At 42.4% G+C, this 16,307-nt stretch overlaps 1 protein-coding gene across 1 annotated transcript; it reads left to right on the plus strand.

Moving 5' to 3' along the window:
• Nucleotides 1–1,382: 1,382 nt before the first annotated feature.
• On the plus strand, nt 1,383–15,369 carry LOC141106497 (glutathione S-transferase P 1-like; the record flags this gene model as incomplete). Its single annotated transcript, XM_073597307.1, is given in 4 exon segments — nt 1,383–1,518; nt 6,754–6,789; nt 10,604–10,710; nt 15,282–15,369. Coding segments are annotated over 4 exon segments (232 nt in total), but the record flags the coding sequence as incomplete, so codon positions are not given.
• Between the last annotated feature and the right edge of the window lie 938 nt (nt 15,370–16,307).

The following is a 16,307-nucleotide window of genomic DNA, read 5'->3' on the forward strand; positions in this document are numbered from 1 at the left end:
TAAATCTCGCCAGAAGTCTTCCAGGCTTACTACTGTGTTCATAGAATAATTTCTGCGATAACATCTGTTGCTTCCGTGCCTTCTTGAACAGTTCTTCTAGCAGGAGTGCCCGTGCGTTAGCAAGTTCGTTTGCTACTTTAACGGCCAGCGAACATATATGTTGCGCTTCCAGTTTAGATATTTTATCTGTGAGTTCCCAGATCAAGGCCTGGTGTTGTTTCTTTTTCTTGGCCGCTATGGTCAACAGGTGTCCTCTCACTACACATTTATGAGACTCCCATCGAATCATGGGGGAAACGTCCGGCGTGTCATTGTGGCGAAAATAATCGCCAATAGTCTGTTTAATGGTGGCCAGATCACCAAGATCTGTAAGAAGGGAAGCATCCAGTCTCCAGATCTTGGTGAACATTTCCCTCTGGGGGAATCGCAGGGTCATGGTGATCAGGTGGTGGTCAGAAAGCACCATGCTTTCTATTGTCGCATCGTAAAGGTAGGCCAAATCCTTTTGGGGTATGAAGAGGTAATCTAGCCTCGAATAGCGGCTGTGTGGGGATGAATAAAATGTAAAGTCCTTCCCTTGCAGGATTCAAGGTGCGCCAGGTATCATGGAGTGTGAGAGAGGCTAATTGGAGCTTTGCTTGTGGTAAGGAAGAAAACGGAAGTGATGAGTGTCCAGGAGTGGGTTAAGAGCCATGTTAAAGTAACCTCCTAAAATTACGAGGCCTGTCTTAAATGAGGTTAGTTTCAGGAGAGTATCTTTCAAGGATACTTGTTTCGAGTTAGGACAATATATATTTGCCAGGGTTACCGGCTTATCTTTCCAGTACCCCTTCCAAAGGATGAACCTGCCCTCCGGGTCAACCATCTGGTCAGTTAGGCAAAACGCGGACAACTTTGCGATCGGTATAGCTACCCCCTTTGTCTTGGATTCAGCACAGGTTGCATGATATACCACTGGGAAGCGATGGTTGGATAAACTGGGTATAGAGCATGATTTAAAGTGAGTTTTTGCACAAATAAAATTTGGGCTTATTTATTTTTTATTTTTTAAATAGTTCTAAATCACTAGTTCTAGTGATTCTAAATGGAAATTCCACAGTTCGCTGTGAGCAGGCAGTTTTTTTTAACATTGTAGATGAGACTTGAGAGGCTTATTTACATGGAGCTAGTTCATTTCACATACAGCAGCCATATGCCAAGAAAAAATAAAAATAGAAAGCTTGCACTTTTCATTAATAAACTCAAAACTTCGTGCATAAATGTCATTTGCTTGTAGATATATAACAATGAAAACAAAGACAATCTATAATGCATTACATAGAGCCTGTGATGAATGTATTGTTTCCTGATCCTCACTGAACATTGAACCTCCTCCTCCTCTGTTGCCTATGGGAGGGTTCTGGGTGTCACCTAAGCTGATCACGCCATCTGCTTTATAAAGAGGGTTTTGCATTACTGCCAGAGCACTGTGATTGTGAAATTTCCCTTGCAGCTGCTAGCCATCCGTCCCAGCAAACAGTAAGTGCATGTTTAGCTGATTAATATATGCAAACAATTAGCGATTACATGTGGTGTGTGCTTTATTGCTTGCACAAGCTGATAGACAGGCCTTCTACTATTGCTGACATTAGCAATGTACTTTTACTGTCTGTATTATGCAAACGTTCCCTCTACTTCATAGTAGTAGCATTAGTCCATGACAATCTGATCTGCAAAAAATGTACAGCTGTGTTGTGTCTAGTGCTTTTACCTTCAACTTTATTGCATTTCCAAGGTGGGGAGTAGACATGAGAACCTTAACTAAATGAGATTTGTTTGCTGCAAAGCACTGTACAAAAAAAAAAAAAAAAAAAAAAAAAATTTGTATTGCATTGCAGCCTGTTTCCTATCTATGCATGTGCTGCAAATGCCATGCAATAATGGCTGTGTAATATTTGCAGCTGTTAGAGGATCATGCATGTGTAACATGTTGAATGTGGAAGAACTACTTGTAGACAACACCCCCCCCACCACCCATTCAACAGGTCACGCTGCCAGGACACAATAGGGAGACAGGGAAAGGCGCCCCCCCCCATGACAGGAAGTGCTGGAACAAGGACCTTCATGGCAGGATCACCAGGTAGAGTGTGTGTGGTGGGTTTTTTTTTTTTTTTGTGATGTCTATGCACCCATATAAACGGGCTCCTCATGACCGACGCAGTTCATTTTTTTTTTTTTTTTTTTTTTTCCTTATTAATGTACACACTTCTGATCATCTCACGGATGATAAGAAGAAATGGGCAGCACCTGAGTTAAATATGTGTCACAGCAAAGGGTCTGAATAATTAGGACCATGTGATATTTCAGTTTTTCTTTTTTAATCTGCAAAAATGTCAACAATTCTGTGGTTTTTCTGTCAATATGGGGTGCTGTGTGTACATTAAAGCGGAGTTCCACCCAAAAGTGGAACTTCCACTCATCGGATTCCTCCCCCCCTCCGGTGTCACAGTTGGCACCTTTCAGGGGGGAGGGGGGTACAGATACCTGTATATTACAGGTATCTGTACCCACTTCCGGCATAGATAGCCGCAGAATCTGCCTTATTTACGCCACTTCCTGTTTCCTCCCCGCTGTCTGCTGGGAAACACACGGGTCCCAGAGACAGCAGGGACCAGCCGTATTGCGCTGCGCGACTCGCGCATGCGCAGTAGAGAACCGGGAAGTGAAGCCGCACGGCTTCACTTCCTGATTCCCTTACCGAAGATGGAGGCGGCAGCATCCGAGGACCGAGAGACGGTTCGGCCTCGGGTGCTGACATCGCGAGCGCCCCGGACAGGTAAGTGTCCATGTTTTAAAAGTCAGCAGCTACAGTATTTGTAGCTGCTGACCTTTAAAAAAAAAAAAAAAAAAAAAAAAAAATTTGGCGGAGCTCCGCTTTAATGAGGAAACAAAATTGACTTAAATCATTTTAGCAAATGGCTGCAATATAACAAAGAGTGAAAAATTTAAGGGGGTCTGAATACTTTCCGTCCCCACTGTGTGTGTGTGTTATTATTATTATTATTATTATTATTAATAAATATATATATATATATATATATATATATATATATATATATATATATATATATATATATATATATATATATATATATATATATATATTATTTTTTTTTTTTTTTTTTTTTTTTTTTTTCCTAGCGCTACAAAAACGCCCGATGTTTTTGAGTGCTTCGGTGTGAAAGGGGTCTTTGTGAGTCTCCAAAGATTGTACACTGAGATGCTCAAGCTTAGCTGGGTGTACAATCAATGTCTTGGCATTGTGATACAATAACTCCAGTGAGCGTGTGTTGTATGGCTGAAGATGCTGACCCTGGAAGGAAATGGGGTGAAGATGATGATAATAGTGCCAATGGTGCTTGTGTACGTTGATTTTAAAAGCCCAAACTTCAGGAATGATCTATATTGGAAACTTCCATTGGTCCAGCTTAGCGCAGTGTAGGTATACATCTCATACCTGAGTGTAAGCAGCAAATCACTGTAGTATTGGGCCACTTTCACACTGAGCAGTGTCGGCGGTAAAGCGCTGCTATTTTTAGCGGGCGCTTTTAACCCCCGCTAGTGGCCGAAAAAGGGTTCAAAGCAGCGTTTTGCCGGCGCTGCCCGTTGATTTCAATGGGCAGGGGTGCCTCAAAGATGCTGCTTGCAGGACTTGAGCATCCTGCCAGCACACTGCTCCAGTGTGAAAGCACTCAGGCTGTTTCACTGGAATGAAAGAGGTGCTTTGCAGGCACTATTTTTAGCGATAGTGCCTCAGTGTGAAAATGCCCTTAGGCACTACTATAGTGACTGCCACAATCTTCAGCTGGGCACCCCACTGCCTCTAGGGGTCTTCATTCACAGAACCTCCCCTTATATAAAAAAAAAAAAAAAAAAAAGTGTGTGTGTGTGTAAATTATACATATATTTTTTTTTTAAAAAAAGCTTTCTTTGATTAGACAGAAGGGGCAGTCACATCACTATCTCCAGCGCCTCCAATTGGAGAATGCGTGTGTTTTGTTTTGGAATACAAGGTGTGTGAAAAATCCCCCCCCCCCCCGGTGGTGTGCAGATGGAAGACGACAGCGATCACTGTTAGCGCTGGCTAACGTAATGATTGTCCTTCCCACGAGGGCCCACTGCTATGAGCAATGCATGCCTATTGGTCCAAGCTGGACCAAAGGAGCCATGTAATAAAGATCACACCTGGATTTGTTGCGTTATGTGACAGACATGCAGATCACTAAACTCGGTGAGATCAGAGCCCCTTTAATCATATTGCATTGTTTACATGTCTGCTGTTGACACCTTGCTGAAGGCAGACTGGCTGAGGTACAACTAACGCCTTATGTAATACGTTTTCTGTAGCAGAGGTGCTGTAACAGAGCAACACCTCAGGGCATCAGGCTCCCTGTTCATGTTAATGAATTGTATTTCTTGTTTTCTTGCCAAGTTAGTGGTTGTAAACCCTTTACAACCACTTTATACTACAGGCAAGCCTATAATTAGGCTTATCTGTAGCTACATTGGATATCTCCTAAACCTGCACAGTTTAGGAGATATCCCTGTATTTGCTGACGTCATTGGCACTTAAGCAATGGCACGTACGTGCCGTTGCTTCAGTTGTGTTGTGATTGGCCGGAGCCGCAATACCCGCAAGTAACACCCCCCCCCCCCCCCCCGAGAGATGTCGGCCGCCGGAGCGGTGAACCGCTGCGGGGCTTCGATCTCAGGTAAGTAATTCATAATGAGCTAGTATGCTATGCATACTAGCTCATTATGCCTTTGTCTTGCAGGTGTTTTTTTGTTTTTTTTTTTTGTTAAAGGGTTTACAACCACTTTAAAAGATGTAGCCATTAGCTAAAGAGATATAGATATATATATATATATATATATATATATATATATATATATATATATATATATATATATATATATATATATATATATATATATATATATATATATTTATTATATAATTTTTTTTCCATTCAACCAGCAGGTTAAATAGGGAGGGAAAAAAAATTTGCCCGATTTCCCCATCTACACACTTTATGTGGGTAGAGGAATACTTCCCACTAAGTTATTGTATTTTGACAGTGGGTAGATTTCCCCACCATCAGAATAAACTGATCAGTGCTGCTAGGGAGGGGGGGGGGGGGTGACCCAATCTGGTGGTTGTACAGAAGACTATCGGGACAACAGGCTACCTATACATGGATCAAAATTCGTCCAGCCTCTGTTAAACAGCTGAATTTTATTCCATGTATGCCTGGCTTAACACTGAAAGCCAAATCTTTAAAACGCAAGCATCTGTGGCTTGCAATCCCCATTAACGCCCATCATACCATAAAAGCGTACCAATATAAAACGCAAAGTAAGTGAAACTGTAGATCAGTCCCTTTATTGGTTTATTTAAGTTTTAACTGTGACATGAACTTTAACCTCTGGTACAAACCATAACCACTGTTAACCATTAATGGAATATGCTTGGTCGTAAATTCAAGCAGCAATACATTAATCATCTAACTTGCTGTTGCCCCATAAAATCAGGGTAGGCTAACTTTGGTGTACGTTTTATAAAACTGAAGTTTTTTTTCTCTCAGTTCAGTTCAGTGGGTGGGCTGCCTGTAATCTCGTGAGATATTGTGAGATTACATTTCAGCTGAGTTAAAGTGAAACTAAAGGTTTTTTTTAAAAGAACGTGTAATTACATGTTTTCAGACCCATGTGATCACTAAGTAAATATATTCATTTTTAACCCACTGGTGCTGATATTAGGAAGAAAGGATCCTTCTTCCTCTAATTGCACCAGATTCTCCACCTCTGAGCTGGTGAATCTGGAAGGGAAATATTTCAGTGTAACTTCTGTGAGATCTTCAGATCTCACTTTTATAAACTGGCCGTTTGTGATAGAACAGTCATGTACTGTGATGAGAAGCGGAGAACATGTTCTCTGCTACATAAACCGGTACACCCCAGAGATCAGCCGTGATCCTGAGGATCACGGCTGATCTCAGTTTTATAAACGGACACCTTTTAAGAGGTGGAGATCTATCTGGACAACATGGAAAAGATTAAAGCTGGCTGTTCTTCCTCTACAGGGAAGCTGCTGTGGCAGATCTACCTGTTCTGGCGCTGATACCCACTGGCCCTCCTCTCTCATCCATCCCACATGACCTCAACCATAAGCGCCTTGGAAGAGGAGTGCCAGTGGGCTGAGCATACTTTACTCAGGAGAAGAGTTCAGGCGTGCTTGGAGAAGAGCTTAAACCCACCTGAACTATTTTGGAGTCTTTCCCCATCCACACATCTCAAAAGTGCTGAATGAAAATGTTTGTTTAAATATAAACTGGAGAAAATGTGTAACTATGGTAATATAAACTATGCTTAGAGCAATGCAATATTAAAATCAGCCAGGTAGAAAAGCCTAAACCATGTTTAACTTGGTATCTTGTATAGTGTCTGATATTGAGGGGAACAGAAGGTTGCTCTGGTCTGCTGCTAGCTTATTGTATTGCTTCCCCTCTGGGCCTCATAACTGTACTGGAATGTATAAGGAAAGGCAGCTAGCCCCCTCCTGTCATAGACACGGGCAAGTATCTTGTCAAGTTAGACACTGAGGTGAACAAAAAACATTCTGATTTATAAGAATGTTGTTTAAGAACAATGCACTGCTACATATTGTGTTTTTACTGTGCCTGCAAAATGATAACCTGTTTTTTTTATTTTCAGTGCCTGAATACATTATTGTTTATTTCAATGTAAGAGGTAAGTAGAAATTAACTTTGTTAATGGACCTTGTTCTCAAACAAAATCTCCTTCTCTCTAAGAACTATAACCTTTTTAAAAGAGAGGAGGAGGTTGACTAGATGATGAAACCAAATCTATCTCCTTCTGTTCTGGACCCCCCCCCCCCCCCCCCCTCCCCAAAACACCTGCTAATCCACCATCAATCAATACTAGCATCAGGATCCCTGCTGCTGTGTAGGAGTACTGCACCTGGGAGGCCCCTGCCACTTAGCATTATGGCCTGACCGTAAAAAAATAACAAACTAAAGTTGTGGCCCTGTCTGGCACAAACTGAGGGACTGGGAGGAGTGAGCTTTCTACATTATTCTGGTTCATACGTTTTTGTCTAGGTGGGAGGGTCTTATCTCTTGTGTAGCTGTTCTGGAAGATGACTTGAGAAATGGGTTATTGCATCACTGAATTTGTTTTTGCCATGCTACTTCAACCTTAAAGGATAGGTTCACCTAATCTCTCTAATCCCTAATTATTAATATACTCACCAGCCACTTTATTAGGTGTGCCTGGTAACACAAATTGATGATCGGCCAATCACATGGCAGCAACTCGATGCATTTGGACATCTAGATGTGGTGACGACTTGCTGAAGTTCAAAACGAGCATCAGAAAGGGGAAGAAATTGGATTTAAGTGACTTTAAATGTGGCATGGTCGTTGCCACGGCAGGTTGGTCTGAGTATTTCAAACTGCTGATCTACTGGGATTTTCACGCACAACCATTCTAGGGTTTACATAGACTGATCCAAAAAAGAAAATATCCAGTGAGCTGCAGTTGTGTGGATGAAAATGCCTCGATGTCAGAGGAGATGATGGAAAGGCAACAATGGCTCAAATAACCACTCGTTACAACCAAGGTATGCAGACTATCCATCTCTGAATGCACAACTCATCAAACCTTGAAGCAGATGGGCTACAGCAACAGAAGACAACACCAGGTGCCACTCCTGTCAGCTAAGAACAGGAAACTGAGGCTACAATTCACACAGGCTCCCCAAAATTGGACAATAGAAAGATTGGAAAAACATTGCCTGAGTCATAAATGAAGGCATGGATCCGTCCTGCCTTGTATCAAGTCAGGCTGGTGGTGTAATGGTGTGGGGAATATTTTCTTGCCACACTTTGGGCCCCTTAGTACCAATTGAGCATCATTTAAATGCCACAGCCTACCTGAGCATTGTTGTTGACCATGTCCATCCTTTTATGACTACAGTGTTCCCATCTTCTGATGGATATTTCCAGCAGAATAATGCATCCTGTTACAAAGCTCAAATCCTCTCCAACTGGTTTCTTGAACATGACAATGAGTTCACTGTACTCCAGTGGCCTCCACAGTCACCAAATCTCCAACCAATAGAGAACCTTTTTGGAATGTGGTGGGAACGGAAGATTTGCATAATAAATTTTCAGCTGACAAATCTGCAGTAACTGCGTGATACTATCATGTCAATATGGACCAAAATCTGAGAAATGTCCAACACCTCGTTGAATCTATGCCATAAAGAATTAAGGCAGTTCTGAAGGCAAAAGTGGGTCCAATCCAGGCTGGCAAGGTGTACCTAACAAAGTGGCCAGTATATTGTGCCTTACTCCTGCATGGTGTGTATTCCCAACTATAAACTGAGTTTGGCTGTACTACATATTTTTTTGGCTGTTCTGATTTTTATTAAGCCTAAATCTTGGAACATGACTCAAGTGTGTAGCTCTGTAAGTTCACCATTTCAGCAAAAATGAGAGGTAAACTTAACGCCCTACATTAACCACCCCCCCCCCCCATGGGTGATGAGCTGCCATCGCCAATGCAGCTGGTGTAGCAGTCTGGGGATTTTAATTCCCACTCTTCTTCCCTAGCCTCTCCTCCTTCTCCCTTCTTCTTCCTTTTTTTTTTTTTTTCCTGAAATGGTGAATGTGATGAACTGCCTCGGTGCCTCCGCCAAACAGTTCTTCCTTGCCACTGGAACACAGGAACCAGATATTATAGCTGGGAATTGCACCCAAGCAATAGACAACACTAGCTTGGGTGCAAACGGGAACCACTTTATTGAACTGAAATACAAGTTTTTATACACTTCAAAAATGGCGTTGGTCACTACATGAACAATGTAAACTTCAAAAAGCAACCTAATCATCAGCCGACAGTTGTTTGACTTACTGGTTAACAGCTAGGCACCTAGATTAGTCTGAGTGCCCACCCCAGACATTCTGGCAACAGCTGCAAATAAAAAACCCTAAAATATATTAGAATTGATTGTTGTGCCATACATTAGTGCTTCAAAACTCCTAATCCATTAACCACCCAATCCTAAAGTGACAATTTATGAAAATAAAGTTCATGTAGGTGTAATATATAATCTCCCATGTGTTCTGCAATATAATTGTGCAAAAAAAATTATTTATTTCATTTACAAAGTTCATAGAATCCAATAGTAGTTCAGAATAAGCCCATATACTACTTCAAATTAAAAGCTTCTAGCAACACTGCTCAGGTGTGAACAGGCACTTATAATCTCAGTGTTCAAATGTGAAATCTTCAGCTGCAGTCTGTTGTCTTGAATGGGCAAATGCTGCATTATGCAACTCTCGAAGACCAGCCAGGAAAGATAAGAAATATGCCAAAGGTGAGTTGCGTATCCCTGGCTGGTGAAGGCTCGTCTGCGTGATTTTTCTAATATAATGTTCCTGCAGACACACCGCTGTTCTGGGGACATCCTGGCTGCATAATCCCAGTAGATACTCCCAGCCAGTAAAAGGATTTCCGGACCCATCTCTTTTCCATGCTCTGATCGGAAAAAGCATACAAAATCCCTGGTCTCCTCCATGGGCCATAATCGGTAAGTCGGTTATCCCATAGTCTCCTCCAAAAGCCAGTGGTTACCGTGAACACAGCATAGCCTGTACACTAATCAGTTTGCCAATAATGGGTATGATCATAAAGTGGCTTGGTAGACATGGGGAAGAAAACTGCCTACTCAGGTCCAAATATGTTGCAAGAGCTTGGCAATTATGTCTCGGTCACAGAAAGTTCACTTATCTCACACCTGTATTCTGCTCCACTCCACCTCAGACACCCACTTTTTGCTTCTGCTAACATTTCTAGGGCCACAATTGCCATTGTAAGGGTTGGCAGGCATTCTCACTCAGTCTCTCCAGTAGTCCAAATTCTGGCTCCTGTATAAGGACTTGACAATTATGCAGAAACTGTAAACTTGTGTGGGGTGTAGTCCTCCCCCCCCCCCCCCTTCTAACCAGGACACCTGGAGTACTCCAAAAACTGTATTTATATTGCGCCCCCCCCCCCCCCCCCTTAAAGGGACCATAACTCAAATAATGAGGCCACATCTCCTGTCCAGGACCCATGCCTGGCATCCTGTACACAAGTAATTTTGATGTTGTAAACATTGGTGCTATATGTAGGTGTTGCTTAAAGCAGAGTTCCACTTCCCCCTTTTTTCAAAAAAAAAAAAAAAAAAAAAGGCACTTAGATCCGCCTTTCATCACGTCATTTACTGTTTGGAAAGATGCAATCCTGCAGCTATGCCAACTGACTCCTGGGAACAATGACCCACTTCTCCCAGGAGCAGAGGCGATGCAGGAAATGACTTGCATTGCCATGGCCCTGAAAAGGCAGATTACAAGAGACACCCTAGCCACAAGCAGTAAGCCAAAATTTTTGCCAAAAGTTTTACTTGCAATAATGTGGTGATTCAATCATGGGTGGAACTCTGCTTTAAATTTTGGGCAAATGTATTTTCAGCCAATCCTTAATGTCTTTGTGTCAGGTCGCTGTGAAGCCATGCGTATGCTATTGAGTGACCAGGGTGTGGATTGGAAAGAAGAGGTGGTGACAATTGATACTTGGATGAAAGGAGACCTCAAAAAAGAAGCTGTAAGTTTTTTATTCAGGATTTGTGTAGTGCTAACAGTTTGCACAGTGCTTTACAACATGAGGGCAGACAATTATGATACAATACAGGAGGAATCAGAGGGCCCTGCTTGTTAGAGCTTACAATCTAGAAGTTTATCAAAAGGATTCCTATTTTCATGGTGAGACAATGAGGAAATATGGGTTCGGCACAAAACAACATTTCTTTCTCGAACATCACGGGACACAGAGCCACAGTAATAACTGATGGGTTATGTAGGTACCTTTTAGGTATTGGACACTGGTCACACCCTAAGCAGGAAGTTCAACCCCCCTATATAATCCCTCCCCTTCCAGGGATACCTCCGTTTTTTTATGCCAGTGTCTTAGGTTAAAAGGATGGAATCCCTATTGAAGGATATTTTCTCCTTAGCAGGTTTCAGTAGTTCAGCCTGCAGTGGCAGTGATCGGTGTCTGTCAAAACTTAAGAGACCATGTTAAAGCAGGTCATCGAGGTTTTTCTTGAACAGCTGGAGCATCATGTAAGAAACTTCTGGTTCCTTTTCAGGGTGCAAGGTTGTTTGGAGAAGACTTGGATAATTACATTCAAAGGTTCTCTAGTGGGAGAGCACTCTCTTATCTGTTAAAAAGAAGAGTAAGCGTCCCTCTTTCAAACAGACTCTTTTCCCCAGTGCCAGGGGCATCAGCCTCCAGGCAGTCACGACGGCCTCCTCCGTCTGGGGCAAGAAACAAGAGTCAACCCCAGGGACAAAAGAAGTCCTGGGGGAAAAGTTCTTCTAGACAAGACACTAAGGCCTCTTCATGAAGGGGTGCCCCTGCTCGCTTGAGTGGGGGGAAGACTGCTACAGTTCTCAAAGCTCTGGCAGGAGGACTTCCAGGACAGATGGGTAATCTCCACGGTAACCTTAGGATACAAGCTGGAGTTCCAAGAATTTCCCTCTCCTTGTGTCCCCAGAGAAGAAGCAGTTGCTCCTTCTAGCGTTAGAGCGACTTTTGTCGCAAGAGGTCATTATGGTGGTTCCCACAAAGGATCAAGGATTGGGCTTCTATTCCAACCTTTTTATGGTCCAAAAACCAAATGGGGATGTCAGACCCGTTCTGGATTTAAGAGATCTGAATCGATTCCTAAGGATACAGTCCTTCCACATGGAATCAATTCGGACCGGTTACCCAGACGGTGGTAACAACAGATGCCAGTCTGTCGGGTTGGGGAGCAGTTCTGGAACAGTCTGCGATCCAGGGGCTATGGTCCAAGACCGAGAGGACCTTACCCATCAACATTCTGGACATCCGGGCAGTATACCTAGCCCTAAAAGCCTGGACTATCAGGCTACAGGGTTGCCTGGTCAGGATCGAGTCCGACAATGCCACAGCAGTGGCTTATGTCAATCATCAGGGAGGCACCCGGAGCTGAGCTGCTCAAAAGGAGGTGAACCAGATCTTAGTCTGGGCAGAGATGCATGTGCCATGCATATCGGCAGTTTTCATTCCAGGAATAGAGAATTGGCAGGCTGACTATCTAAGTCGCCAGCAGTTACTCCCAGGGGAATGGTCTCTGCATCCTGACGTCTTTTGGGCCATATGCCAAAGATGGGGGGGTTCCAGATGTAGATCTCTTTGCATCCCGATTCAACAAAAAATTGGTGATTCCGTGGCATCGGTTCTCACTGATTTATGCATTCCCGCCTATTCTGCTACTGCCATGACTCCTTCGCAGGATCAGGCAGGAAAGGAAGTCAGTACTTCTGGTGGCCCCCGCTTGGCCCAGAAGGACTTGGTATGCAGAAATAGTAAGGATGACGGTGGGTTCCCCGTGGACCCTACCGGTACGCCCAGACCTGTTATCTCAAGGTCCAATGTTCCATCCTGCCTTACAAACTCTAAATTTGACGGTTTGGCTATTGAGACCCACGTTCTGAAGAGTCGTGGGCTTTCAGGCCCTGTCATATCTACCTTGATCAATGCAAGGAAAACCGCTTCCAGAATGATTTATCATAGAGTCTGGAAAGCTTATGTATCCTGGTGTGAATCCAGGGGTTGGCGTCCCAGAAAATATGTGATGGGTAGAATTCTTGATTTTTCTACAATTAGGATTACAGATGAAGCTGGCCTTGAATACCATCAGGGGCCAGGTCTCGGCCTTATCAATATTGTTTCAACGGCCACTTGCTTCGCATTCTTTGGTCCGAAACTTTCTGCAGGGGGTGATGCGTCTTAATCCTCTGGTTAGGGCGCCCCTAAACCCCTGGGACTTGAACTTGGTTCTGTCGTTGTTACAGAAACAGCCTTTTGAACCAATATGTCAGATTCCTTTGGTCTTGCTGACGAGGAAACTAATTTTTCTGGTAGCCATCTCTTCTACTGGAATGTCAGAATTAGCAGCTCTTTCCTGTAAGGAGCCTTATTTGATTGTACACAAGGATAGAGTGGTATTGCGCCCTCATCCTAGTTTTTTACCGAAGGTGGTTTCAGATTTTCATCTAAACCAAGACATTGTTCTGCCTTCCTTTTTTCCAGATCCCTGTTCTCCAGAAGAGAGGTCACTACATTCTTTGGATGTAGTAAGAGCAGTCAAGACCTATCGAAGCATCTGCTCAAATTTCGCAAAACGGATGTTTTGTTCATGCTGCCAGGGGGTCCCAATAGAGGACAGGCAGTGTCAAAAGCTACCATTTTTTTAAATGGATTCGACAATTGATTATTCAGGCTTACGGTTTGAAACAGAAGATTCCTCCGTTTCAGATCAGGGCACATTCCACAAGGGCTATTAGTGCTTCTTGGGCAGTGCATCACCAGGCCGCTATGGCTCAGATCTGCAAGGCCACAACCTGGTCTTCAGTCCATACATTCACCAGATTTTATCAGGTGGATGTAAGAAAACATGAGGATATCGCCTTTAGGCGTAGTGTACTGCATACAGCATTACAGGGTTCTCAGGTCTGATTGCACCCTACTTGGTTGTGATTCCCCCCCCCAGTTGGCATTGCTTTGGGACATCCCATCAGTTATTACTGTGGCTCTGTGTCCCGTGATGTTCGAGAAATTAAAAATCCTATTTTCTAACGGCTTTCCTTTCGATGGACATCACAGGACACAGAGGTCCCGCCCCTCTTCTAATACACTTATATTGCTTTGCTACAAAACAGAGGTATCCCTGGAAGGGGGGGGATTATATTGGGGGTTGAACTTCCTGCTTAGGGTGTGACCAGTGTCCAATACCTAAAGGTACCTACATAACCCATCAGTTATTACTGTGGCTCTGTGTCCCGTGATGTCCATCGAAAGAAAAGGATTTTACAGGTAAGCTGTTATAAAAAATCCTATTTTTTGCAATGGTAGACGTAATGAAGGAGCATGTTTGGCAGTCATTTAGTGCCGCTAAATAGCATTTCTCTAAGTTCTTGAATGGGTGAGTAGCACGTGTTGGGCGTAAAATGTACTACAAACCTTTGCTGCTTTGGTTGTTCAAGCTTTAGATGGATGAGACACCTTCATACTCCACAGATTAAAGCTGTTTAACCATTATATCCAGCTCACCACTTTGCCTCAAAGCGCACAGCTACTTTTGGAGACAGATTTTGCATACAATCACCCGCATCCTTAAAAATGGGGTCTTGCGAAAACTAAACTAGTACAGTGCTTTCTTTGAATACAGGATGGTGCAATGGGAAATTTTAAGGTTTATTGTAGTTTCTTTAGCACTGCACTAGTCATTTCTTTAGAGGCCTTATCAGATCAGTTGTGTCCTTTCTATGCTTCTCAGGTCTGTGTCCACCATGTATTGTATGCCAGCAGCTTTTAAATTCCAGAACTGGCATTTCCCTCTCCCCTGGCTAATTTATGATTATTATTTTGGCACTGGAAGCATAATCCCTTTAAGCAAGCAATACTGCAGTGTGACAGAAGTGTAAATTGATGGGCTGTACAGAATTAGAAATTGTTTGGTAAGCCTCTAAACTTGTACAAGCACACTGGTAAGATTGATTCATTGTCCTTGTATTTGAATAACTTTACAGACCTTACTAAATGCTTGGCTGTATATCTCCCCCTGATAGTTGGCTTTTCAATACTTTAACACCCGAACAAAACTGGTCTGGGGTGGTAGAGAGCCAAGTAGAATATATATAATTTTTTTTTTTTTTTTTTCCATCCTGCCTCAATTCAGAACATTTCCCTTCCATTGGGAGTGGGTTTTATGGAGACAAAAACAAACCAATACACTATGCAAATTTAGGCCAATTTCTGAAGAACTGGCTAAAATTCATAAGTGGATCTCGGGGGGCACCTCCTGTCTACTATTTTGAAAAACTGAAGTAGCTGAACAGCAGCTGCATCCAATTGGATAAAGCCACAAGTATTCTTACTCATTTTTGTGTCTTGTAGTGGCATTTTGAGGATGCAAAGGTGGTGTAGTAAAACTTAATCTTCTGTATGTTTGCCCAGTGGGGCTTAAAGCCACTGTATAAGCAGAAGTCTACCAGCTAGCAATTTCAGGTCACCGGTGCAAACCGAAGATTCTCGATACAGGTTTCTTTTGAATGTTTGCCTTTCTGAATGTTTGCTTTGCTTGTCAGGTATTTGGCCAAATTCCAGCATTCAAGGATGGAGACTTTACCTTGTATCAGTCAAATGCCATACTCCGCCATCTTGCTAGGAAACATGGTAAGTTGCTTTTTTGTGGCACTTAAGAAATCTATAAAATTATTTATATATATATATTATATATATATATATATATATATATATATATATATATATATATATATATATATATATATATATATATATATATTTTTTTTTTTTTTGCATTTGACTAGGAAGCCGGGTGTTTTAATAAAGGTGGGAATCTGTAAGTGAAGTAATGCTGGATCTGAAAAGGGACAGTCTATTCCCTTGCTGTCTACAGCCATCAAGTCATATATTTATAGCAATTTAACCTCCTACCCTCCTAAATTTATTATTTGTATGGCCAACATCCCTTAAATTAAGTAGGAAAAATGGTTTCCCCCTTAGCAATGGGACTTTACAGGCACAAGAGCGTAACTTTTATATTTAAAATTGCAAAGTTTTAATTTTTGTCAAAGATAGGTTGTACCTATAGAAGGTAGGTGTGTGTGTGTGTGTGTGTATCATCAAAGTAATATAAAGATGGCTTGGGGTTCACATTACCGCATTATTTTTATACATGACGCCTACAGTGTGTATAGAGGAGTCGCATCCGATGCATTTTGGAGTAATCTTGGCACCTTCCTCCTAGGGAGAGTTTTTGCAATCGGTATAGATGCAGTCTCTAAAATAAAAAAAAAAATATTTAAAACACATTCATCAAATTATACATGAAATGGTTGATCCTATAGCGATCATTAGGAGCGTGGTTGTAGTACTTACAATGTCCTCAGACCCATGATTCAGCAACGATCAGAAAGGTCAAAAACCAAGGAGAAAGATGTGTATAGTGGCCATCAAATAGGGATATGCATGAAGAGCCCAACCATTCATGCGTAGGAATGCAACAGATGAAGGTCTCTGGAGGCCCAACACTGTGCACACTGGGACCAAATGGCGTTGCTACAGGGAAAGTAGAAAACAAGGCATAATGT

This window comes from Aquarana catesbeiana, linkage group LG08, assembly GCF_042186555.1.
Source record: "Aquarana catesbeiana isolate 2022-GZ linkage group LG08, ASM4218655v1, whole genome shotgun sequence".
Classification (NCBI taxonomy): Eukaryota; Metazoa; Chordata; class Amphibia; order Anura; family Ranidae; genus Aquarana; species Aquarana catesbeiana.